The sequence below is a fragment of the Anopheles gambiae genome, chromosome 2, assembly GCF_943734735.2.
Source record: "Anopheles gambiae chromosome 2, idAnoGambNW_F1_1, whole genome shotgun sequence".
NCBI classification, from domain to species: Eukaryota; Metazoa; Arthropoda; class Insecta; order Diptera; family Culicidae; genus Anopheles; species Anopheles gambiae.
The window spans coordinates 47,671,732-47,699,706 of NC_064601.1; the positions used below are offsets into that span (position 1 = coordinate 47,671,732).

Below are 27,975 nucleotides of genomic sequence, written 5' to 3' on the forward strand. Positions count from 1 at the left end.
TTTTCCCCTCCTTTCGCCGGTATGCATTTTCACTGCCCCACACTCGCCCGTAACAAGTGTATGCGGGTGGCGCGCGATAATTTTCAACCGATAGAAAGAGAGAGAGAGAGAGAGAGAGAAACAGAGAGAAAGAGAAAAAGTGAGAAAGAGAGAACTTTCCACTTACTTACACAGTCAACCGTACACGAGACGGCTCAACCTACACAGCGCGACCTGCACCACACACCAAGGACACGTCTCTCTCTCGACTCCTTCCTTGTCTCGCCAAATCCTTTAGCCCGTCTGCACATTGCACCCTTCCCTCCCATCCCACCTACCCTTTCGGCCACAAAATCAGCCCGGTTAGCAACAATGTTGCGGCCACTGGCTGAACAGCGTCAGGCCGAATCGCGCGCGCGGAAACGTAACCTAACCCCGCGCACATACACACACACACAGCGCCCCGGCCCCCGGAGTGGAAAACGCGTTTGCCGTGCCGCGTCATAACAACGGCTCGTACCCAAACAAACAGCTTCGTGCGCCATGCGACTCAACGCAGGACAGGGAAACAAGGGGGAGGGCTGTGTTGCAGTGCACGAGGAAAAACCCGGCACGAATCGTCGTAGCCACATGTTTTCCCAACTGCTTGCTTCGGTGCGGCCCGTGTATGGGTGAGCCGGCACGAACGTCGACGACGACGTCGACAACGCAACGATGACAAACACGCTGTGCACGCACACATCGAACGGCATCGGCCCCACATGGCCCATCTGGCTGGCATCGGTTAACGGTGTAAACCGATTTCCCACATCCGAGACACTTTTCCGAGACTCCCTTCCGTCTCTCCATCTCTCTTTCTCTGCCTCCCTCTCTCTCTCCTAGCACACTTTTCCGCGAGCTTCCAGGGAGTGGTGCGCGTCGGTTGCTTCTATTTTTTTCCCCGACCGCCCCATCCACCCCAAGACGTGTGGGTGGCGGATCGTTGTGGACGGAAGCGTTGACAATTGTCCTTGAACTTGACGCTGATGTATGCCCCGTTCCGATTTACCACCGCCGCCCAATGGGTTGGGGCAATAGTGAGGGGAAGGTAGGTAGGGACTGTGCGCCGAAGTGGAGCTGTTGCTATATCGATGGAGAATTTTCCGGTTTCCTTTCTGCTGGAGAGCTCTCATTGACATTTTTTGTTCCGTTACTGCGAGACCGTTCACACACACACAGACATCGAGCTGCACGATGACTCCGACGCGGTAACTCGGCACACCGGAAAATAGGAGCATTTTTTTTGTTGCTTTTCTGCAGTTGTTTTGCGTGTACACGTGAAAGGATCCTGGAGCTGTTCTGTCTTTTTTCTTTCTTTTTTAACCCGTTCCGAGCCCATCGCTGTTTGTGTGTTTTTGTGTACGGCTTTTGTGATTTTCGCTCTTATGCACCCAGCCAACCTGATTCTGCTCATTAGCTTCCGTCAAGTGGAATGAAGTAGTAACGCTGTGGGACCGCACATTCACCAGGGAAAACATACACCCCCGCTATTACTTTGGTCGAGCGCGGCCTGTCCCCCTGCGCACTTTCAGCTCCTGCTCTTCCTGCACGCAATCGTTGCACAATTGCACACAATCCTGTGCATTCGCCTTTGCGAGCATGAAACCGCCGCCACTGTGCAGTAATTTTACCGCTCGTTGATCCGTCCCGGTCGCAGCAACAACAACAAACATGGCAGGACAGGGCAGGTGATGCATTATATCATCGAGCGCAATCCGTGAAGGACTAAGCAGCGCTACTGGCCCTACGAGCTGGAAGTAACTGCAAAACGAGGACTTACTGCGGCGTCCCGAACGCAAACATGTGCGCAGCCACCACTCATTAGTGCACTTCTTTATGCAACAGGATCGCGTGAGAACGTGAGAAGAAAAAAAGGCTTTCACCATAGTGCCATCGTGCCTGTCCGCCCTGCGGGAATGAGATGTCACCGGGGCTATTATTCAAACAGCATTGACAGTGGGGAATTTACATGCCACACGATGGTTAATCGGAGGAATGATTCCGGGAAAACAATTTCTTTTGCTGCTAACCTGCATCAATCAGGGCTGGAGATCAGATTTCTAGATGCCAGCTTTGGACTAAATTGACCTTGTGAAAAGGAAATGAGTTCAATAACATCGTTCGTGCGTGATACATATTTTATGCCCTTGTCTGTAGAGGCCTTTCAGGATCTGGCCGACCCTGTATGTGTAGTTAAAGGATCCAGAATCAAGCCTGTTTTAATGCACCCCTGTCGCTGGACATTGGGCCTGTCGAAGTCATGATTTGATGCATCCACCGGGCATCTACTGCCATCGGTCGAAAGCAATAACACTAATAACTTCATATTGTGTTTCTACATTAACCCTTCTCTCTCTTTATATGTTTATCCCTCCTGTTCTGTCCTGAAACAAAATCGGCCTGTTTTTCGCAACCGCCTAACGAGAACACATTTACAGATGACCGAAACCTTGCTACCAGCCTGCAGAGTCTCGTTGCCCGAGGCCCGCGTTTTTGCCCCACAAGGGAACGAGGGTGAATATTAATTAAAATTTGCATATTTAAAAATGAATTCTTTAACATTAATATTTCACATCGCCACTTTTCTGTCCGTCGAGCTGCGCGACTGAGGGCCCGACTGAGGCAATGCTGAGATCATTTGTAAGAGAGCAAATATGAGAGATGGCTGACTGACGCCGCGCTGGAGGTATCGGAGGCAATTTCTCGTCCCGTGCAAGATGATGTCGTGCGGATCGAAATCAGTTTGCCGCCTGGTTAAGCTGAGCTGAAGCCATTTCGGGGTTGTTTGTCTGTGGAGTTAATAATGTATTATGCTTAAAATGCATCAATCCACATACAACCGGAAAGGTGGGTGGACAAAAGAGTGACCAGTACTGGCAAGTTGTTTACCTTTACTCTTGGCCAGAAGCTTGCCAAGGAGTTGTTTAGCCATTTTTCCTAAAATTTGTTGCATTGAAATGGCATTCAATCAGATTTATGTTCTTCTGCTTATCCTAGCAGCCACCGGCGGAACACGATGGTTGGACAAATTGTATTGCAGCCGGTTGGTCGGAAAAATCACGAGGCGGATGAGACCAATTAGCCGGTCGCACGGTTCGCTTGTCAGCGTTTCCGGGACGTCATAAAACTGGGCAACAGAAACAAACAGTCCACACCAGCACAGGATAAAGTTTATGTAGCGAAAAATTCCAAACCTCATCTCAATTTTCGATCCACACGCCACCACCATGGCAGCGTGGTGCCAACGTGTGCGACTGTTACACTGTAAATGAAACAAGGAAGAGCTTTCCTTCTACCGAACCCGAAATTTACGACCATCCAATTTCTTTTCCCAGGCAGCAGCTGCAGCAGCATTCGAGCATTTTCTTTCCTTCCCTTTGCGTAAGCGACAAATGTGCGTCAGAGAGTGTCTCTGTGTGTGTGTGAGCGCTGGTAGTTGTGATTGTTGTGCATCAAAAGCATTGTTTTTAGCTCGTATGTTCGTGTTTTATTTGTCTTTTTTTGTAAAAGCTGAGCGCATCTATACATGGCAAATCCGAGTCGTTCGAAAACAAAAACAACCTGCCACGGGAAACAAGCGGAAGGAAGGAGGAAGAGAAAAAAAGCGGTCCAGTGACAAGGGAACGTCGAACAAAAGCATGACAAAATACAGCACGGCGCACAACGAAAAGCAGCGGAAAAGCTCTCTAATCATAAAACGAGTATGAAGGGGGAGAGAGAAACAAAAAATGAAACCAACCTAGATTGATCCCCTCGGTCTGCATAGAAGGGATTGATTGTGGTGCATCATCACTGGCATAAGACTCTGTGTGTGTGCTGGCTTCCTCCCGACCTCGGCAAGACGCAGGCAGCAGACGCACCGGAGACGAAAAGCAGGACTCGCGCGCGCAGTGCACATTGTTCTGGGCGACTTTACATTTGTTTTTGTCCTTCCTTTGCATCCATCTCGTGGTACGTGGTGGTGGCTGAATGGCTTGATGCTTCTGGTTGGTTCGATGAAAATGTATGAACTGCCAGGATCTGTAACAACGCGGAGCGGAGGACAGCCGTACTGGCACGGGCGGCGCTCCGAGTTTTCCCATGCTCAAATCAACTCCAATGTGCGGCGCGTTCTTCAAGATCCAGCCCGGGAATGCATCAAGAAATATTTCCCTGCATTTTACGATTATTGCCGTTCTTGAAATTGATGTTCATTATCTCCAGCCAGCCACCGGAAATGTGGAACCGGGCAACCGAAACCGACAGCCAGGGCAGCAATGCCGAAGGTCATCAAACGTGGCCAGTAAAACCTCCACCGAAGACATTTCGCAATGTCCTGCGAAATCCAACACAGGACCGTATGTGTGTGTATGTAAGTGCAAGGATGAGTTTTATTCGCACTGATCCTTGGCCATTACTTTCATCGTTGTCCTCTGGCAACTTCAAATGAAACGGACCACCAAGCTCCCACCACGCCCCCCCCACCCATCTAACCTACATAGTGCTGCGCTCACTGTCCTCAGCAAAATGACTCCCTGGAGTAAACGTGTCTAAGGCCGGCCTGCGTCTGATAAAACGAAGAAAAACTGCGTCTCGCTTTCGATGCATATCGTTTCCGTCAATCAGTTTCTAATTGTCCTAGGTCAGTGTCATGGTCGCCCCCAACCTCTTGTTCTCTCTCACTCCCACCCAACACACACACACATTTGTTATCGTTTCCGCGAGAATGCTTACTGGCGACGCATCGCACACAACATGAGCTCCCGAATCCCAAACCGCTTCTGGTGATTCGTTTCGCAAGGGCAGAGAAATACGCAGCAACAGCAGCGTTGGACATGTAGTGGAGAGCAAAGTGAACCAAAACCCACCCACTAGCCAACCATCCCAATGTGTATGTGTGTATGTGCGACTGTTTCCGAGGTTTGTTCTCACTTCGAGTGTGAAATTGATTTGAAACTGGAAACGTGCACGTGTCTATCATTTCATTATGAAGGCGTGCGTTTTTTTTCTCCTGTTCCGATCTTTTTCTGTCCAAACAAATCCACCACACCGGCTGACTGGCCGTCCCGTCAGCTCCGTAGAACTCCGTTGCTGGCTTCGCCTGTTTGTTCGCCGACGACGATTCGTACGAGCACTTTTGCGTCTTTCTGTAACCGTCGGACGGTTTTTTTTCCTTCCTTTCCATCCATTTCCTTGTTTTCCCATCCATTTAACCAGTCAGCCACACTTTCACACTACATTGCATTTCCACTCTCACCCCTCCTCTCCCTTCCTCCCAAACATTTCCCTTTCTCTTTCGATGTGTGTGTGTGTGTTTGTTGGTCTCTAGACTGGAGCGTTAGTTTTTCCATTGCATCAAAACGGATCTCTAACAAGCATATCGATTACGATATGGGCTTTCCCGCGAACAACACACACACGCATACACCCAAGAGTGAGTGACGATAAGCCTCTCCACATCCCGCTTCCCACCGCACCCTTTTTCCACATACGCCGTCGAGCGTCACAGTAGGAAGCAATTGTGAAACGCTTTTCCATTCGCGACGCCGACGAGAGAGAAGTTTTTCCAACTGATTCAGGCATGAAAACGATCGGATGCATCGGTCGACGCGGTAGGGCAGTGCGGATGCAACCATGAGGAGAAATTGGAGGAGGGTTTGTTATTTGATAAGGCAATTTTCTGCGCTTGTGCTAGCACTGCCCTACCGCCCGTCCCGATTTTGTGGTCCCCTCTATACCAAGCCATGCATCGCTGAATGCATCAAGGTCACTCGATTACACACACATATGGGTGGTCGGGGGATGTTATTTAAATGAAAATATTACAATCTGTTTCGCCTGTGTGCTGTGTGGTGATTGCGATTTACATGAAATGCATAAAAGGTTTATGCTGTGCACAATTTTATACCGAAATCTAAATCTCAAATATGACTTGAACTTTGAAGTGATTATCTGAACAGCATCTTGCAGAAGATTTCAGGTTATCTGATACAATTACAGGCAAATTTGATGGATTGTCTGTAACATTTGTGAAAACAAATATGTCAAAGTGCTTTTTAAAAATTACTCATATTGAAAACTTCAAAAAAAAAGGATCTATTCCACACAAGGCACGCAATATTTACGTTCTTCCTAAGCAAGTTTTGCATTTGATGTTTATATTGTGCAAATATTTTAAGTTTACATCTCATTTCAAAAAATACAATCGATCATTACAGAGGACGTTTTGCAAACAAATAGTAACGCGCCCTTATTAATAATTAAGATCAAGCAAAACATTGCAAGACAAGCGAACACCAACAGTAAACACTACGCAGCTGATGCAGAGCATTCCGACGAGCATTGTTCCTATTTGTTTTAGGCTCATTAAAAGTAAGTAAACCTTACACGATCAGGAATCGGGATAAGATCGTGGCGTGCTAATACCTTGTCTCGCTGCACAGTGCGATCAATACAAAAGACGGCGGCGGCGGCGACGAAAGTTTCTATTGATTTTGCCATCGCTAATTTAAAGTAAACTCGTCAGACGACACCATCGCTGTGTCTGCAGCCGTTAATGAGCCGTGTTACAGTGACACACGAAACAACAGCACCATCACCGCCACTGCAGCAGCGTCCATGCATCATAAAGTTCTGTGGAGTGTTTGTTTTCTTGCTCTTCTTCCTTGACTCGCATCACCAAAGTTCAAGGGGCGTTGAAAAACGACTTGACCAACCTTGGCGTTAATATGCGCTGCACGCACTCGAAACCACCGAATTCTATCGACTGCAACCGAACTCGCGAACTCGCGCAGTGTTAAGGCAACATTCCTCTTGCATACCTTACGATCGATGTGTGTGTGTGTATGTATGTGTGGAGGAAAACGATCTCCTTCAACATACGGCCTTAATGCGCAACACACGATAAAAAACGGGCAAATTATGCCCGGTGCCAGTCTGCGCTCATCATGATTCTGTTGCGCTTCCGATCACAAGCCCTCCCTTGTCCCTTGACCCTTCCTGTTTGCGGTCCTTGACACACACAGCTACACACACACACTCCATGTGAGAAGGGTTCGAACAGTTTGGGGCATTTAAAACCCAATTGTGAACATAGCACACAGTACTCCAAACTTTCGCACAATGCCTCGCAGCCGTTTTGCCTGAGAAACTTTTACTGTGAAACCATCGCCACCATCACCTTGTGAACATAATGAGCTGTTGAGGATGGCAAAATACCATCCTCAATGCTGGATGTGCATTTTTATATCCAACTAAATTATATACCGTTGATCCATGTGATCATGTGTTTGTATTCAAATATAATTCCACATCCTCGCTTTTCTGTTCATCCTCCAACTGTTTCACAACTTTTATAATGGAACCGCTTCAATAAACCGTTTAACGACAGCAACCACAAATACAAAAAAAAAAATACTTAACTTTGATGTGTTCAATCCTTCATTGCCCTTTCTCTAGGCAAGCCCGAGCCGTAATTTGAGCCGAATCTATTTCTAGCACAACAGTCCTGTGCCCACTCAAAAGAGTAAAGCGAGCCCCATGCTCCATCGCCAACCAGCTCTCCATTTACTTAAGATGGCTTCCGATGATGCATCGGTAAGCCAACTGAACTTGACCCACACCGGCATCGGTCCTATCCGTCGTCCAACAAGGGCGATAGAGAGTCGCGATTCTGCCCTGCTTCCGTGCCCCGACTGCGACTTGGCCCACCGTGCTCTAGTTCTATGCGGCTGCCGTTGCCTTGGCTGCATAGAAACCGATTTACTCAAAACCATCTCCGCTTGCTCAAAATTCATGCTCCTCGTCCGACGCTACACCATGCTCTGCACACATTCACGTTCTGCTGCGCGCAGGGGAAAAGACGCCACAAATGAGGCATTTTACATCCACCGCCATGCGCGCCTTTCTCTTGAACGCTGTGTGCGTTTTTTTTTATTCTGTTTCGCGAGCGACTGAGCGACTGAAATGTTTACCCAAACCTCTGGCCGATCCTCAAACTGCTGCTTACAAGAAATAAAATACTCCGCACAACATTGATCATGCATCACGATTGGTAAATACAACAATCGCCCCGAGAGGTTACCTTCCAGTGGTTGCCGCGCTTGCATCCCGCAGCCTTCGAGCCGGTCTGTGTGACGGTGGTGGCGATGCCGGCGGCAGAGGTGGCGCACATCGAGAAACCCGCGCTCCCTGCATGTATGCAACAGGAACTGCCGGGCAGCTCTCGCCGGCGCAAGAAATGAATCAATGCGCAAAAAATGGAAAGAAACAGGTTTATTAGCTTTACCGTTTTTGAGTTCTCCTCCCTTCTGGTCTGGCACAATAGCCACAGCGTTTTGCTGCCCGTTCGGTCGCAACACACTGTTAACGTCTGTGTGTATGTGTGTGCGATTTTTTGTGCATCTTGCAATTTCTTCTGTCAGCTAACCTAGTCGGTTTTGTGCTCTGCTTCGGGTTCGAGCAAACAGAAGCTGGTAGGAAAACGTTCCGAGCCCTACGAAAGACACCGCCAGTTCCGTTCCAATGCTTCTGGCTGAGATCTAAAGCGTTCAGCTGGAATTATGGGCCTCCCAGTTTAAGGGAGGCTTTTGGTATTTTTGTCGTAGATGCTCCGATACACAGGGAGGAGAACGTGACACTGGTCGTTTTTTGACGCAATGTTTGTTGGTGGCACTGGAGTAAAAGCTTTGCAAAAGGTTAATGACATTAACGATGAGGTTTTATCGATGGATTGGAAGTTAAATTTGGCCGAGGTTATGGTCTGAAGACATGAGCGTGGCCTTTCAATCATTGGTCTGTTGCCTGTTCCTCTACATGCCAGGTGAGATTTAACGACTTTGACAAATATATTTAGGGTGTAGTAGAGGTTTTGAAGACCATATACATCAACCTTAGCTAGAGACCAATATAACTTAACCTGGAGGTCGAATATCTTATGGAACTAACGCTAGAATTTAATCTTTGCTTGAATGAAGTTTTGAAACTGTCCAATTTGATGCCAATGTTCTGTTCGTTTCTGTGATGAAACTGAATGACTCTCTATGACTTCCATGACTTCCAGGAACGATGCAGAAACGTGTACATGGGAGGACAGTTAGAATAGGTATCGGACTTTTTCTAGTCTTGCAGGACTCGGCCCAAAAACAGCCTTAAGGATAAAATAATTTAAAATGGTCATTGAGGATACCTCAATGCTACATCCATCGAATATATGTGCTATATCAAAATGCCAGCTCACTTTAAGATCTCTGCTTTCTGCATAAAACCGACACGCCGCACGAAAAACGCTGAGGTTACCGACATAACTTTGGAATGATTCCAATAATTTCTCGCAACATACACCCTGGATCACGCACGCAACACGTGAACACACATTTCCCATCTTTGCAGTCCTGCGCTCGGTTCGGTTTGAAAAGTGATCCGTTTTTACCTCGGCTTATTTTCTTTCCCGATAATCTAACCAAACGTTAAACCGAATTATACTGATTATTGGCCGTGGGCATGTTGTGGCTCGGACGACGGCGACGCAGCGGACGTACGGAACGCACGGACGCACTTGTAAAACACGCGATCGTCAGCGACGACACCCGGGGACGCGCGTGTGTGTCACGGAAACCTCGATTGCAGAGCCACGGGATGATTGATTGCCCATGCTTAATGCATCTTGTTCGCTGCAGCAAGCATCCTTCCACATTCCCATCGACATAATTGGCCGGCCGATTATGAGCTCAGACGCGGGCTCTGTCCACTCCTTCGACGACCATTTAAGTGCACTTTGCGCGGAGCAGAAGATCCGTCCACCACGTGTCTGCAGCTGATCATCCCGGAACGGCTACATTTTGCAGTGCAGAAATTGCAGTTAATAGCTAAAAACCCGAACACATACACACAAACCGGAGCGCATTACAAACAAACAAAATGGAAACTAATTTTAAACATGTACTTTTAGCGCCACATTTGACGTTTCGCAATGCAACGGCAGCCACGTCAATGTCAGATGCAGCTGTACGAAGATATTGCTCGCTTTCCAGAATTTCGCGAGACGTCCCATTTATCAACTGTCTTATCACAGGTGATGCAATTATGTTTAATTCATTATCCCTTATCATCAAGATGCTTGTGATTGTTTCTTCAACCAAGTTACAAAAATACTCTTCGCGCCTGCTTCGGTCAGCTTATCGGCGTCCTCGCATTACGGACAACGCCAATGGTGAAATCGCTCATGTCGGTAAATAATCCCTTCCAGTGTGACCAAGCCGTTCAGCCCGCTTAAGATGCCTGTCTCGATCGACAATCGTAACATTGAACGTGACCTTAATCCCGTCGCACGGTATCCGTACGTCGTTGTTTATTTTATAAATCGTAAGCACCACTGCTTGCGCTCCCAACCATTCTCAGACAAGCTCGTCTCTCCGTTGGGTTTCGGTGGTACATTTTCAGGGTCCTGATGCCAGAAACCAAAATTTAAAAATATATACACATACACACACATACACAAGACCTATCGCGGGACAGCCTCACTTGATGAGGGTATGCCGTGACGTTCGAGAAATACGCGCACGAACTCTCGAGTGCGTACTCGCCGAAAGCCCTATCTGCTGGCCCAACAGCACACTTCATTTGGACACACAAACGAAATGAATCAAAAAAGAATCAAAAAGTAACTAAATCAACCGCAGGCTGAACACGGCCCTCTCAACATTGTTGACCGATTCCGCAAACGATTCCGCTTCAGTGGCGTAACAGCAGCATCCGTATCCCGTTCGACTTCCCATCCGGTTTCCTGCCCGGCCTAACACCCACCAATCCTCCTGCCTGAAACACCCCATAATGCCTCTGTTTTTCTAGCTCTTCTTCCATTGCCACCTTTTTCAGCATTGACAGAACTACCCCAGGACGCACACACACTCTTTCTCTCTCGTAGTAGTGCACAGTGTGGAGCCTCGAATCTTTTGCTGTTTTGTTTGTTGCACGCTGCACAGGAGGAGCCGGTTTCTGGCTGCTCCCGCGTCTCAAGGTTTTCTCGCCCAGCAGCCTTTCCCTGGAGGGGATCAGACGAAGGAAGAGAAGTGTCAAGAGTGTCGGAGAGCGAAACTAGTCCTCAAGGAGGACACGATGGAGTAGGGATCGGTCACCAACCTCTCCCCATATTCGCCCCATCGCCGACTGTCTGGCCCACGTCAAACGGGGCCCTAACCTACAATGAGCCTCCCGCCCTGCCTGGAACCAGAGCCGGGCGGCAGAAAACAGCAAGTCGAATAAAACATAAAACGCAAAATGAAATAGATCAGACAGCATACAATTATGCTCGATTTTCGACGCAGCCCGCGAGACGTGCTGCTCGCTTCCATACCGGAGAGCCGTCGTAACTCTGCCGACTGTAAAAAAGCGCGGCAAAATGTGTGGCAACATTGCGTCCCGTGGTCGCGGAGGACGATCGCTACGGCTTCTACGGCGAAGGCCCTCCTCCGATTCTCAACCTAGCGCAAAACCCATTTTGACAGTGCTGCTCGGGCAGAAGCTGCAACTACGACGACAACCGGCACTACGCTTCCTCGCCCCCCGTTCACATCAACGCACTCAATTCTATCCCGTGAAGAGTGGTGCCTTTGGGGCACTACTTACACGTCACTCCACGGCAATGCCAGGCCGCGAAGCCTTGTCTATCAAGCAAGACGGCGTGTGTATGCTGTACCGCTCTCAGCCTGTCTGCGCTGCCTGTTGAACATCCAACATAAAGCATGTGCGGTGGTAAGTAAAAGTAAAAAGGAATCTAAACCACTGCACCACAGGCTTAGCCGCGTGCCGGTGTGTTTCCTTGCACGATAAGACAGTTGTTATTGCTTCCTAAATGTCTACCCAGCCCCCCCAAACCCGATCGAAGACAGTCGATGAAATGCAATAACGTTTGTCGAGATTTATGCTCCACTCACGGCGCACTTGCGAGCAGCGAGATGAATGCAGCCATTGAGAAGGTCTCGCGCGACGGTCAACGGTAGTGCGGCAAGGCGCACCCGTATTCTATTCTGCTGTCATGTCGGTGTGAAATGAATCGAATCACGTGGCAACCTAAACTTGTTTACGCACTCCTAGATATGGCGACTGCTCGATCGAGTACCGTTCTGCCCGCAGATGCCATGCTGTGTAGCCGATTATCGCAAAAGATTTATTAAATCAAGATGCCTTTTGCGAAAGAATAATCGAAACGAAGAAAAGAAATAAATCTTGCATGCTTATACTGCATTCATAATGGTAGCTTCAATGGTTCAAGAAGCTTTAAGCTAGTTTAACGACACAACGGAACAATTAAACGTTAGTATGCACAGGATAAGCATAACAAGCAGGTTTAGCAGTCACTAAATGTGATTGATAATTCAAACGTAAATTATGACATCCGAAAATAGACTCTGTCCATAGCTTGGTTAAAGTACGTCTAGTCTGTTTTATAGAAACAGGAAACATTTACCTTGTTGCGGCATTGTGCCCTTGTGCAACATATTGGAAGCATTCGTATGTTGCGCAGAGTTGTCTAACTGAAATCTAATTAGCATGTAAAAGCTCCAGACCAAAGGCTCAAACTGGGCAATGCTCAACTGTCCCTGGATGGCTGGTGCAAACCAATTCTGCGCCCAATGTCAAGTGCAATTGTGAAATTGTCCCATCATAACCGGTTCCTGTCGTCGTCCCGTCTGTGTTTAATTGAAACATTATTATGAGTGTTATTGTTTCCGTTCAGGACGCGCGATGGACGGTGGACGAACCAGCGCCCAATCGGCAACTCGGTCCCCTGAGACAGCCTTTCAACCTTTACATACCCGGGTTTGTGTGTGTGTGTGCTAGACTTGATTCTCCCCGCAAAACCACCGCTATCTAGCACATAAACTTTGCCTACTAACTGCCAGCTCGAGGGGAAAGCTGCACGACGGTGTTGCAGCCTGCAAACGGACCAGCCGGTAGAATATTAGTACTCCTGCTCAGAGACCTTAGACTGTGCAATGGATGGAATCAATTTAATTGTAAATTTGTAGTTAATTTATTTTATTTCACCTTAACGCACGTCCCACTCGGGCACGCTCTGCCGTGCAACCGTTACGGGTGGATCTTTTAAGTTCAATTTTCGCATGGTACTTGTTTCATGTTTTTATTCGTACGGCCAAAAGAATGTGAAATAATGCACCATCGCCACCAGTTGCACTTTTCCGAGCGATCTCGTTTTTGTGCGTCCGTGCTTTTCGAACTGTTGCTGTGGCAGTTTTTTTCGGTCCGTTTTGTTTCGGCCACTCCTCTCACAACACTCCCGATGGGCAAAAGGAACCTCACGAAATGCACCGGCAGGAGACAGCTGCACCGTTAAAACGTAAATAAATACATTCCACCTCGCGCGGTTTGTGTGTGCAATTGGCCCCACATCCGACCACATCCGAGCGAAAATGGCAAAATACGGCGGACCGCGCCTGTGTTCGTCCAGTTCCCGGCGTCCAGGCAGGCAGCGGAAGAAATTTCATATTTCCGAAAGAAAAGAAGCACACAAAAAAGAACCACTTCTTCGCACCATACCGTTGCAGACTGTCCGCAATCGCGCAAAGCGTGTGTCCAGCACCGGGACGGCCAACCGAGAACCGACCGAACCGAACGGACACGACAGATACGCACGCGGAAGTGCCGCAGACAAATAACGCACACGCGTTGATTAAGTACGACGTGACGCGATGCTCATATTCCTCCCCAAGGGCTGCCACGGTGGCCCGGGTGGTCTCCGGCGACGAATATGAATGTATCAATCATCATCGCTGCCCCTATTCTCCCGTTGCCCGTCCCTCCCACCAGGGGCCATCCCATCTATTGCGGTTCGTTGGAGGTGTGTGACTTTTACATCTTTGCATTGTCGCATGGTGTGCTTTGTTTTTGCTGCACTCTCTGCATTGCACTTTTTTGCTGCATTCGAGCATGCAAGCTGACCACTGATGCACATGTGGCACAGGCAGCGGGGTGCATGGTGGGTGGGTGGGTAGTTGGGTTGCTTGGTTGGTTAAAATTGAAAGAACAAGAGCGAACAGAACAGCGCTCCCGGAGGATAATCGATCGCTTTAGCAATGGCGCGCGCGCACACACGTCACACGTAACGAACCGGAAAGCGCAACACACACACACACATCTGTCCTGCCAACTGCACATTTTATGCGCTTGTGTGAGAGAGAGAGAGGAAGAACAGTGCGCACGAGAGCGCACGGCGCACGGAAAAGGTTAGTACGACAGGGGTGCAAGTGCACCCAAGCTGCTCAAGAAGTGCGCACATTGCTCCGCGATTGGCATCGGCGGGGACAGCGGGGGCGGGGCCGCAATACGGCTTAGCGTACCGACGGGCTGTGCGGAATTAGACGAAAATAGACATTTGGCCGCGCAACAGTGTTGCCGCTCTCGCGGCCGGCTCGTGGTGCTAAATTTAGGCGGGTGGCGGCGCAACTCGCGCATTATTTTCGGTTTCCACCCGTATGAGGGAATCGAAGTCGGCGGCCGAACGGCGAAATCAACCGAGAACAACGGGGCGAAAAGCGAGCAAAGTGTCCGCGGGGTGTGTGGACGATGCAAAAGTGCACAGCGCGGATTGCACATCTCTAATCGGTGGTCCCCACCCTACTTCTCGTTAGCTGTCGAACGTGTGTGTGTGTGTGCTGGCTTCCCGATTGAAGCTGCCAAAATAAAGGCCGTGTGCGCGCGCCAGCTTGCGTGATGAGGAAGTGAACGCGCAGCAGCTTCTACGATAGACTGTCTCAAGACTCACCCCTGTTCGGCAGGGTTTTGCGGTTCAGTTCTCAAAGGTAAAAGCCCATTAACAAGCCATTTGCTGTCCAAAGCCCCCCGCTCTTCGGCCGAACACACGCACAACAACCAAACAGCGCAAAACGCATCGCGGAATGGAAATTATCTCGTGTCACCAGATGTAATCTGCTGTCGCGCGCGCACCCGGAAAGAACCAGTTTGGTGTGCCGGTGTGTGTTCTCTGTTTTCCCACAGGCCTTTTCTGTCGGTGTGCTGGTTTTCCACATGCCAAGCCTTTGTTGCCGGTAGAGACAAATTTCTTTGATTTGCATACAATAATCAAATTATTCAAATACGCTTTTAATTGCACCGCGTGGCGCGGGGAAAGGATCGCACCCGGGCGCGCGCGCGCCTTAATGAACAGGATCTAAATTACGTTTTAATTTGTAAAGCAGCGCTGATTGCATAAGCACCTGGGGCGAGGGGATGGATTCGCGGAAAAACGTTCTCCGCACAGAGAGGAAAAGGATGCGCCATTGAGCAAGTTTTAGAAATTGCTAGCCGACCCCAAGGCACAAGACGAGAAGGGGTCACACACACACATAGCCACACTCAAACGTGTGACAGGGAAAGTGAAAACCTGTCAAGGACTCTGCTCCGGAAATGCAGACCCGGGTGACTTTGGCCAGGAAGAAGAATGGCGCACCGATCATGTGCGCAAGGAACTATTAATAATTTTCTAATTAGCTGAAATTCCACACGTCACACCGGCGGCCCGTGTGCGCGGTCTGCTCCAAAACGCAAGCCTCCACCATCGCTATGCACTTTGGGCGCTGCCGCGATCGGTGTGCGGTGCGCGTAAAAGATGATCTTTGCCGTAGTGCAAGTGTGTGTGTGTGTGTGTGTGTGTGTGTGTTTGTGTGCATTTTTTACGCTTTGTCCACATGGTATCCGTCATAGATGTCTCACTCATGACTCGCCCGCAGAAAGGCGCATTTGCAATCTATTGGTAGGGCCGCGTGCTCGCTAATGGGATGTACGAGCGAGTGCGCTCTTTGCAGCGCAGGAAAGGGAGCAGCAGTAAATGTGAAATATCTTTTAAAATATCACTCACTCACGGTCGAACACTGTAACCATTTTTCGCATGGGGCGAAAAACCATTCGACAGGAGGGGAAAAACTGAAATGCTTACGTGCCTCTACCACTCATCAGACGAGGACGAAAGTGTTCATCAAAAGTCCCTGCTAGCCGCTGCTCTGTTTTACTTGAGGTGTCAATGTACGGCACAAAAGCATGACGACGGCGGACTTACAAGAAGAAGCAGTAACCGCCAGGTTTGACCTTTGATTTGGGGTGTTTCGACGACGAGTTTTGGGCTTCTTCAGATGTGCGCCTTGCGGCAGTGATAGTCCTCATGCGCAGGAAGTTGTTGTTTAGTGCGGAAGTTTGGAGGGCAGAGCATGGCGGTTCCCTCAACCGGAAACAACACAACAATCGGATTAAACACGCTCTTTGTCTGTTTCTTTTTTTATGTAGCACCCTTGTCGCTAAGCCAACCCTCCGCTTTTCTCAAACAGCTAGTTTGCTGTCATTCTTTTCCCCTTCTTGATTAACCAAAAAAAAAAAAACGAAGATCGCGAGAGAAATAAAGGGTAAAGACGCCTTGACAAAGCTACTCACTCTGACCACAATACCGCTCGGAGCGACTCGGCGCTCTCTAGCCGGCCATTCGTCTTCATCGCACCGTGAAATGAGCTTCTACGGACGCCAAAAAATCTGTCGTCAAGATCTGTGGCGCACACCACCACCACCAGCGAGATCTCTATCGGTGCTTCGGTAGTAAATGACTCAATCAACACCATCGCCGCTCGGAGCCGTCAGGAGCTGCGCGCGAGTGGCCGAAAAGCCATCGCCAAAAAGTAGAGACACGAGGGCCCTTGTCCGACTGTGTCGAGGATTTATGTGCGCAGTAACCGGACCCATCAAACACGTAAGCACACACACACACACACACACACACACACACACACACACACACACACCGCGTACCGAGGTGCATGCGCTCGATTTTGGAGCGAAGAGAAATGGGATCGAATCACCTTTTCCAGCGCGACCTGATGCTGGAAACACACAAAAAAATGTGTGCAAAAATTCAAACCGGTTACAGGACGATCGTACGCGCGCAAAAACCTCTGCTACATTGGCCAGCATACACTCACACACACACACACACACACAAACAGCAACATGGTACACATACAACACCTCCCGTCGTTTCGATGCAGTGACATTTGATAGTGCAGCCCTCCACCTTTCGACATGTGACCAGCGACCAGTTACGGCGACGGTCAAAGTCGTTACCTGTTTGGGGGACCCCATCCACCCAACCCCACCACACCTTATAAGTGCCAAAAACAAAATCAAAACAAAAGCAACGGCCGCCATGCCGTCAGGTCCGTCACCCCATCATAAACGCGCATTTAAGACATTACGGTACGGTTGTTTGCTGATGTGCTCCTTCGACGCCGCCTAATGAGCTGTAAGATACATAATGCTGCTTAATAAGTAGTTGCAGCACCGGAGCAGACTACCGGATGATTCGGGCGATCTTTTCACGATCACAACGAAAATTGCACTCATTGCGCCAGAGCGAGCTGGTGCGCAAAGCCGGCCAGCAAAGCCCGGGACATTCGATGGAGCGACTGCGGCTGTCGAACAATGTGCAAGCGGGTCCGGGTCACACGCAGCTCCCTGCTTTGCCTGGAAAGAACTCCACCGCGAACTCCTCCACCCATGACTGGTAGGCTATTCTGAGCGGGCGCATGATTAACGATGAACGTTGGCGGTCGTAATCAATCAAATACCTTCAAAAGCCTTACACAGCCAGCTAGCAAACGTTCTTCCTTCGCGAAACCTGTTCTAGCAAATGCACACCGCACCGCACTGTCCTGCTGGCGACACATTCTGCAACATTCCGCAAATTCGTACCTACGCCCAGCCTCACACACACACACAGCCAGAAGCTGATGCGAACGGGTTTGCTAGACCCCTGAGCGGGCGCGCGCGATTCGCGCCAAAGCTTCTAATGACAGTTTTAACATGCCGCACCGGGAATGTGTTTTAGAGGGGATGAAAACAATAATAACAAGCCAAAGATGAGCTTCCATAGGTTTGGTGCTGACCGGACCCGTGTTGGCATGTTGGTAGCTGGGACCAAACGGCATTTCTAAGCGATGTTAAGACTCTAGATGTTTTATGTAGGCAATATCGTTAAAAATTTAAATTTACTAGGTATATTTAGTGTTGTGAGGTTTTCAATGATCACATTTACAACACAAAATGTAAGATCTTTCTCCGAGCCTTTTGAATCTTCTGGGAAAGTATTTTGCACATTTATAGACATATATTTCCCAATAGAATACTTCTTCAGCTCTCCTTTCAGCAAACCTTCAGTAATTGCTAATAATTTTACATTTCAAAAAACAGCTCAACACAAATCTAATGCAATCTCACAGCCCAAGAATGTAAATCAAATGTTCAACTTGCTCATTTTGTTCTGTTTCCTCTGAAAAATAATCAATAACAAAGCAAAAACGTCTCTTACGTGGTCATTCAGTAACCTACCCTACCCACACTCCTGCGTTCCCTCCGTGCGCTCAGTAAGGTCAACTAATCGTCCTCTCGTGCAGGAAGAAAACATTGCCCCGCCACCAAAACCCCACCGTTCGCAGGCGGCGAGGAAAAGCGTGGAATTGCGTGCAAACTTTTATTTAGCATATACGGGCAACGCTTAATCTTTGACTACACACATTCAACCGATAGTAGGGAGTGCTGACTGCAGCTTCCTTTGGCATGATGGCGGCGATAGAGGAAAGGAAGGGAAAGGGAGAGTGGGAGGGGGAAATAGAGAGAAGCCAGCCGGCAGGAAAAGATATAACAAGTAATAATTGCACAAGTGGCAAAGTTAAGAGCAATTTGGCGATAACCGTTCCAACAACGGCAGCCACCGCCACCCGGCACACGAGCTCGAAAAGTATTTTCTTTTTCCGAATACATACCAATCGTTCAAGGAAGCGACACGACATTTTTCCCCGGGTACCCTGTGTGCGTGTATATGAGGTGTGTTCCACGCAGTTGTACAAATAGGAGCAAACGAAAAGTTTGTCTCTTTGTGTTTTATCACGCACAGGAACGTCCTCTGAAGAACGTCTGCCTTGCACACCGGACATTCCGTACCTAGAAAAACAAGATCCAACTGCAGCCGGAACCTTATTGTTTACCAAAGTCCACTACAAAATATCGCTTTTACGTGTTGTTTTACTATTACCGATCCGTTTAAACCGAACCGGGGCGAAGAAGCATACGCATACGCCAGTGCACCGTTTGCAGCTATTTGTAGTACCAGGGCACCGAAACACCTTCGTCGCCAAACCAATGCGTCCGACAGCATGGCGGTACATCATCGGCCCCATAACGAGGTGTGTCTGAATTCTGATCAATTTCGTCTCACTCCGGACCTGGGCGCACTTAAACGGTTCTGCATGCAGGCGAAAGGATACGTGTCTTGCTAAAGAATGTACCAATGGGGGATGATGCATAAGAAACAAGCATTGTCCAAGCGTGCAAACAAGTAAAACAAACGAACACAGTGCAAAACAAAGAGAGGGAAAAGAGGGAAAAAGAGAGAGAGGGGCGGGCTCCAACGCCACCGTTCGAAAAGAAGTAGATAATTAAATAATATAATTATGGTAATACGATGCGAAAAAAGAATCGGACGTGCTGGAGCAAGCAGCAGTGGTGTGAGAGGGAGTACGAAAGAAGCAGAAAAAAAGCAGAGCCCCCAACAACGAAACGAAGGGTGATGGGTGAAACACATACGAAGTGAGACGTAAACGCCAAACACCAGGCACACCAGGCCACCAGGGTAATCGTCGAGGTAACTTGTGGTGGAAGTACGCACAAAAAGAGTGTGTAGCGTCCATTCCAAGGCATTCGTAGCCTCCTCTCTGGAGCCTAGCGCAGTGCTCCACCGAACTCCCGGCACTGTCCTCGCGACGGGAACTACAATCTAACGAAGTGGCAGGTGAGCGAAAAATGTTGCAGAGATCCCGGAAGGTAGGCTTAGCGAGGCAACGTAGACCAAACAGCATTAAAACCGGTCCCCTCTCGGGATTGCACGGATTTCCGACCGTTGTCTGAATGCAGCCGTTCCTCGTGCGTACCGTGCTGAGATGCTCCAATTTGAGGCAGTGCCTAAGCGAACCAATAAAATGTAGCACAGGCCCAATCCGTGGGAACTGGAGGATCTCTGGTGCGCAATCTGAGCATTAAAGATGCGCTCACTTTGGAGATGATCCACTTTGCGTGATGTTGGAGCAAATCATAGTCTTGCAAGTGTTTTCGGTGCATGATTCGAACCATTCGAAGAAGCTCTATGCGAGCCTCAGTTTTTATCCCAATGGTAAATATGTATGAAAAAGTGTGTTAAATCCTCAACAGACTGAAGCAGTTGTAAAAAAACGAAGAAATGAAGACGCATGATCGTACTTACCTCCCATATGCTGCGGCTCGGGAACGTGGTGCGGTACGCCCGGCGACCGTCGGTGTATCGTCAGTGGCACGCTGGAGGTCCCCGGTGCGGACGCCATCGATCCGGTGGAGGAGTCGCAATCGAACGATCTCGGCTGAGAATTATGAATCATATTATGCTTCAGGTCTTTCAGCTCTGATAGCTTTGGTATGTGAATGTTAGCTACCGGCTCGGGAGGTACCTCGCCCTCGTTCAGTGCCCGCTGCTCGTCTTGGGTCTGGGCGCGCCGCAGCGCCGTCTGCAGGGCCATCACGCGCTGCCGCTCGGCCGTCAGGCAGCACTTCTCGCACTGGCAGGCGCGATACTTGCAGTACCGCTTGTGGCCCTTCAGCCCGATCTTCAGCCCGTGGTTGCGGCAACGGGCGCAGTTCGGCGGCGTCCGCGGGTTCAGCGAGTTGTTGCACGAGCTGGCCGCACCGTTGCCGTCCGTGCGCGAATCGTACCCGGAGTCGGACATTGCTTCCGTCCAGCGGTCCTGTGACACCATTCAAGATGCACCACACGCCCGTGTGGTTCCGCGTATGCCTTCCAAACAAACTCTACGTCTACGTCAACCCTGCGACACCCCTCCTCAACTTGCGCTTCTCCTGCTAGCCTTACTTTCTTCTCGTTCACAGCACCTCTCTGACTACGCCTTGCCTATATATCAATCAAACTGTTGCGTTCGAGAGCCAATTCCGACTCTTAATGCTGCGTTATCTATGCCGCCGAATGCACCTGGATGTATCGGTTGGCCTCTCGATATAGGAGGAAAAAACACGACACCGCTGCGATTACTCGATTCGATCGCTTCGGCTTACGGTACGTTATGTTATTACTGTTTCGCGCGGCGTATTTCACGGTCCCAAGTAGCTTGTGTGTCTCTACCTCTCGACTAATGCTTTCCCTGCTGCACCCCACACAAGCGCAACAACAAACTGGCCAAACTCTCACACCCTACCGCCTCGTCAGCGAGCTTCCTTTTAGCACCTTCGAAGAGGACACACCGTTGTCATTCCCACCAAGCACCGACCACACAATGTACAGATTGGACGAACCGACAGTTGTGGACGTATTGTGACTTCGACTCTCAACATCTGGAAGCTTGATCAAACGTTACACTTGCCGGCGCTACATCGAGCTCGCGCAAATCGTTGGCCGTGGTGCGTTGCGGCATTGTCCCTCCGGGTTTTTTTAAAAGGTGGTACGAGCACGAGCAAAAGTAAGCTCCTCGCTACTGTGTTTCTTTACTATGTAATCGCAAAAAAGCAGATTTGTCGGGACATGGAGTTTATCTTAAAATATTTAAAGTTTTCTGTGTTGTTTTTGCTGCGAAAATACAATGTGTTTTCCACTCGGGTACGATCGTTCTCGGGCTGTCGGTATTGGTTGGTCGAGGAAGCGATGGTGCTAGGGTTTGGGAGATCTGCAATCAAACGTACCGGAAGAACCATTTAGAAATTTTATGGTCTTAATTTTTGTCATATTAAACATAATTCATTAAGATGATATAGGCGTTCCAACGTAAAATTACATTTAACATTTCAATATACCTAAATAACCGGACCTAATACAAGTAACAGATGACAGTAAGATAATGAACATGATAATTAATATAAGTGGGAACATTAGAGTCTGGCATTTCTTCAGAATAAAAGAAAATTTGAATAGCAATATGGCCGATCTTTGAAATTAAAAAAAAAAACAATGAAATTTGATATGGAAATAGCTGTTTTATAATTTAAGGTCACACTAGATCTTCGCTCACCATAAAACATTTTAAACAAGCCGGGCTATATGAAAGCTACTAAAATCACATCATCACAAATATTTTATTTGTTTCGATCAAGTGTCATTAGAATTCGATCGAAGGGATCATATACATCATTTCAAATAATTTAATACTATGACAAAAAAATGTTAAGAAAACAAAACACACAGGCTATGTTTGTTGCATTTGTTATGGTGTTAAAATACAAAATTACATAATTTTGTATTGTTCTCGAATGTTCATATGTATCTAACAAATGTTAAAAAGCATATTTTTGTTGATATATCTTTTAAATATATATAACTTCAATGACAAAGAACCGCAATTGCTTCTTGCTGAGGCCAATCACCTGCACGGGGATATTTTCAAAGATCTCATATTTTAATTGAAGTAATGAACTATTTTGGCTAATTATTATCTTATCCATTTAACACCTTATTTAAGACATGATATACATTATTTTGATTTCCTGTAATATTTCAATACATTGGAATATTTAAAATTAGCATTTTTTCACTTCTGCTAGGATGACCAAAGCATAGCACCATTGAAAATAATGAAAATTGTGTTATTGAATTTTTCAGTTCATTTATGCTGGATATAGCTTATTTGAAATTATGGAAAATAAAACGGCAGAAAGGAATTCCCATTTTTGAATAAAATTAACAACTCATTTAACTAGTGTAGTAGCAACACATAAAATGCATAAAATTCAATCATTGTGGAATATTTTTTTCCTTGAAAACAATCTAATCAAATTCTATTGCAATCCATGAAAGCAATGTGTATTACAATCCAATCAATGAAAGCAATGTGTATTACAAATTGTAATGTGTATTAAAATAAATATTTTAGTTTTCGTCATTTCAGTTATCTGCTGCACATTTAGTTTATTGTTTTATAAAGTTTTTTGCAACATTTTACATTAAAAAAAAACTAGCAATCATTAAATAACTAATGATTTCCCTGGAAAATATGCACTTTTTTACAAGCGACACGGCCTGACTGTCCTTAGGAGGATTTCAAAAAAGTTTGCGTATTTACTTACCAAATATATATTTTTGAAGCACTCCTTTTCATAAATTTCTTAAATCTGCTATCTTTATATTAATTGGACAATCATCACTGCACAATCACATAAAACACACACGATCACACTAATTTTGTTACTGAATGAGCGGGTATCTCATATCTTCTTGCTCGCCAGGCAAGTACTACACGCACACGCACAATCTTAATCTCATTCCCAGCACACTGTTAACGACAACAAAATACACCATCACAATCACTGATAATTTTTTGTTTCACAATTGATTTTCCAGTTTCAACAAACCCCTTCAACACACACACTCACGAGATAGATAAAAATTGCATTCCGTCCACGCGGGTTTCACTGCAACGGGCGCAGGGCCAGAGGATTGTGACTCGCTCCAATCCGCACATCACACATCACAACGCAACGCGGAGTGTTTATTTTCTACCCATTTAATTCTACACTTTTCGCGCCTCTATATGCGGTCAATCGAATATCTGTGCCGTGTCTTCACCGCCCTTCACTTATCGCAATTTCCCCAAGCGGTGGTGAATATTTACTTTTCTATCGGCCGTATGCGTGTGTATGTGTTTGTTGGGGATGCAGGCGTTTTTTCACGCTTTTTGACTGTGTTGCGTACCGCCTGCGAGTTGTGCGTTTGGAGGCTGCCGCCGAAAGCGTTATCAGCTGGCGTAAACTACACGTGTGCGCGTTGGCCGCACTCTTCCTCACACTATCAAAACTGGCAGTTTTTTTTGCAGTCCGATACTGACTGGGCCGCTGCTACCGATTGGGCGGCTGTATTTTGTCAAGCGCCGTCAACGAGTTTTATTGGGAGCGGATTCAACCACACGAAATTCCACCGCACCGGCACGCGCACGGCTATCTCTATTTACGCACGGCCGTTCAGGATTATTGGGCGGCCCCTTTCTCAGCCAAGCCGTCACCGCCAAGGCTATCTTCTCACACACGGCACAGCTCACCGATCCGAACGTAAAGTTTCCGGGTTTTAGCAGAGCAATCCTGCCCAACACACTAAAGTTCTCGTTCGCTTCAACTAGCGCGTTTACAAACGTTTTTTTTCCGTTGCGTTCGCCGTGGCTGTTTGCTTCTCCGACACGCGCGTTACTGACACTGGTACATTGGACGCGATTTCCTTAGTAGGCGATCGTCGACATAGCAACGATGTACACTTTTACCGGCGGCCCACTGCACTGCCGCACGTACCACACGCACTGCCCGAACGGATGCTCGAATGTCGACTGCACGCTTCTGCTGCGCTTCACACACAGAGAAAGAGCGAGCGCGGTTTGGGTGCCTTTCGAAGTCGACGGCGGACAGCACAGGAGTGTTGTATGTGTTCCCGACGCTCGTCCGTGGCCAGCTACGGTCGTCTCGGTTGTAGCGCGCGATGCGATGCGATGGGAACGATGCTGCGGAACAAACTGCAGTTCGCCAAGTGCATCGCCGACACGCAATGCAACAGAGTTGAGGCGAAGTCAATCGTCCGTCTCGCTCGCGCGCCACCGTTCGCCGTCCGTCTCGCTCGCGCGCCCGTACACACATACACTCGCAGCGCGTCGCGTCGGCCCCATACCCGCAACGGGGAACGCTGTCCGCGCGGGTCGGCTGCCGCTCGTCTCCGTCGTAGGGCGGGCAGGGTGAGCAGTGGCGGCTGTTTGCTAACGCTGCGATGGTATGTGTGAACGAACTGCTGCCCTTTTGATCGAGCTTTGGCAAACATTTTCGCACAAACCCAATGTGCCCCCCTCATTGCATCGGCAGCGAACCCTGCATCTTCTCGGCTGCTTTTACACACACTCTCACACACACACACACACACACAAGCATGCGCGCACTGTACGCGATGGAGACGACCGAGCACGTGTATGCATGTACGATCGTGCTCCCCACTAACGCACACACACACTCACACATTTTGCACCCCCAATTTGCCGTCTCTTTCCCACTCTCGCTTACTCGCACTCACACCAGGACACGTATTGTACACACACACTGTTGCACTTAGCACGGATAGAGTGTGTACTTTTCTCTTTTCTTTTTGCAAAGGGCAGTCAATGTGGGATGGGGTCGCCCCGGTGGTGATACGAGGCGTTTACAATCATTCAGACAAGGGTTGAACTATCAATGTGTGTGTCCGGGGGCGTGTGTGTGTGTGTATATGTGCCTCGGTGAACATTAGTAGAAATAAACGGTGAGACAAGTGGACCGCTCAAGGATCAAATTTCGCACGATTCGAAGGATCTCAGGAAGGAATGGAAAAATTGTGTTAAAACTGGTGTTAGTACAATAGAATACAATACAATAAACGGATTCTGAGCGAAGTGTTAACCTATATTTAACAAGCAATGAAACAAAACGGACGAAAATGATAGGAAGTTATGTAAAGGAATAAAAAAGAGTGTAATTGCGTACTTTGTACAATCGAAATGATTTTAAATTTTTCGGTTTGCGAGTACCGTACATAGATTTTAATGCAATATTTTTACCCTTTTGTATGATATAGAATTGAACTGCTATGCAACAAGTTAACGGCTGTTACAAGCTGTTGCCACATATTCAAATAATGAATGAGCAAAACATAATTCTTCAAAATAAGATAAAATAAATCTCTCCAAAGAATATTTGCAGAAAAATGATAAATAATGCTATTATGCTAATTTCAATTTATAATCAATAGTTATAATAGTTTGTATAAATATACAAAAGAGTAAGACTGTAATCAAAGCGAGCGAAATGACGATGAAAGAGGTTAACATACCATAAGAGTTAAGAAAAAATAATTTCATTTTCGATTCTTTCCTTCAATCATTTATCTTTGATTAAATCATTCGTTACAATCACTACACTGACAAATGTACAACTAGAAAAGATGCCAAACAGCCCTAGCAACAGTGAGAAATGCAATAAATTAAGCTGATTGAAATGACAGTCTGCTAGTGTTTTTTATCAGCTCTGATCGTCACAACGACTCGTTCGATAAATAATCGACATTATCCAACATAATTGCATCTTTCTCTCCAGACTGATAACTTCATCGTAGGTATAACGAACATGATTTTTGCACACCACTCTGCAGTGCAATCGGCGCTGAGCTGCTCGAACCTTACAGGGTTTTCGAGGATTATATAGACATGTTCAGCGAGTTGTTGATTCGTTCGGGCATATAATTGACACTTTCAGCGAGATATTGAATTGTTCGTAAGCAGGCGTTGACAAGTTCAGCAATTCTGTAGTGTTGTCATTTGTTTTGTTTACACACTGTGCCGCAGGGTTCAATTTTTCATTCTGAAAAGTCCTAAAAGTAGCTAATAATCATTCTCCAAGCTGTTTAATTCATGAATTAGTTAAAACAAACATATTTTTACGAAAACCGTTTGTTTTCCTTCTGATGAGAATGATCCAAGCTGCAGTCCAAGGGGTACGAAAGTGACAGCTCTATAGTATCGCCGAACTTGTCAACGCCTGCTTCCGAACAATTCAATATCTCGCTGAAAGTGTCAATTATATGCCCGAACGAATCAACAACTCGCTGAACACGTCAATAATATCATTGAAAACCCTGTATCACTGCGACACACAGATAACATGACGCTCAACAACAACAAAAAAACGCACGTGTCTCACGTTTGATAAATGTACCGACCGTCCGGCAACCTCCTCCCACACACGATCGCTCGCACACACCGATATTCACCAGTCCGCAAAACCCCACGCAATGCCACGCAAAATGCAACAATATTTGGCGGCAAGCCTCTGCCTCCCACACACACACACTCTATCCCCCTCTCTTCCACTCTCTCTCTCTCTCTCTCTCTCTCTGTTTCTCTCACACACAGATACACAATGCGCTCCACCGAGCGGCGCTCCGTGCGCGCAAAACCCTTTGGGGTGGAACTTTCCGAAAAACATATGTTTTGTTGTTTTGATTTTCGTACACCGACGGCGCCACCACAACAACACCGAACAGCGCCCTAACAAGCCGTCAAAACGAAAACGCGAAAACGAACCGACACTGCCCAGCGAGCCGCCGCCGCCGCCGCCTGCTAGCAAACACTTCGTCGCGTTATGCTTTTTTTATGCTCACACATAGACGCACACACACACACCAGTGACAAACACGCATACAAACACGCTGGGCGCAAAAGATGAAGGCAAAAAAGACGGCCAAACGCAAACGCTACCATGACAACACGCGGCTCTCCGAACCGAAGGCAGCGAAAAACGGGGAAATGGTAGCATTAGAGCAGTTGGATGGGCTGTAGGCGAAGTGTGCGGAAGGGGGAGGGGGGGGGGGGGGTGGTGATTGAGGTGGGTTGGAGCAACGGGGGGGGGGGGAGAAAGAAATACCAGTGCGTGTGAGAGAGAGAGGATGGAAGTGCATCGACGCAAAAAGGGGTAACGATGCAACAAAGGGGGGGGGGGGGGAGGGAGAGGGCGTGCGAAGGGAGAGGCACAATGCGGTGCTGTCGGTGGGAAGCAAAACAGGTAATGAAAACGGAGCAACATTGTTGCATTAATTATAAGGAGCGGGTTCGTTGTGTGCGTGAAGGTGGCGCGCGACGCATACACACCATCGAAGAGCCGTCTGCGCCCCATGGAGCTGATTCGCCCGAGTGGATGTGTGTGTGAGAGAGAGAGAGAGAGAGTGTGTGAGAGAAGTTGATCGTAGGAGAGGAGGGGAAAGGTGTGTGCGGTTTCGATGCACACTTTTTATTATTGAACGACCGAAGCGAAAACGTCTTGGATGCACACACCGCGCGCTGCAGCGGATGCAACGACGCCAATGGAGCACTCCCCCTTCCTCCCCCTTCCTCCCCCTTC

At 47.9% G+C, this 27,975-nt stretch overlaps 1 protein-coding gene across 9 annotated transcripts in view; it reads right to left on the bottom strand.

The window, feature by feature from the left end:
* LOC1270904 (uncharacterized) overlaps positions 1-27,975 on the bottom strand; it is a 90,044-nt gene that overhangs the window by 60,855 nt on the left and 1,214 nt on the right. For 4 of the 9 annotated variants that reach the window (XM_061649164.1, XM_061649166.1, XM_061649163.1 and 1 more), the window contains exons 2-3: positions 23,146-23,351; positions 20,309-21,752 (exon numbers count right to left, since the gene is read on the bottom strand). In XM_061649164.1, the coding sequence (XP_061505148.1) occupies positions 20,309-20,834 (526 nt within the window). In that variant the 5' untranslated portion in view covers positions 20,835-21,752; positions 23,146-23,351. Of the gene's footprint in view, positions 1-20,308; positions 21,753-23,145; positions 24,663-27,975 lie in introns of those variants that run through there. The other 5 variants (XM_061649168.1, XM_061649169.1, XM_061649171.1 and 2 more) reach the window with 4 other exon arrangements.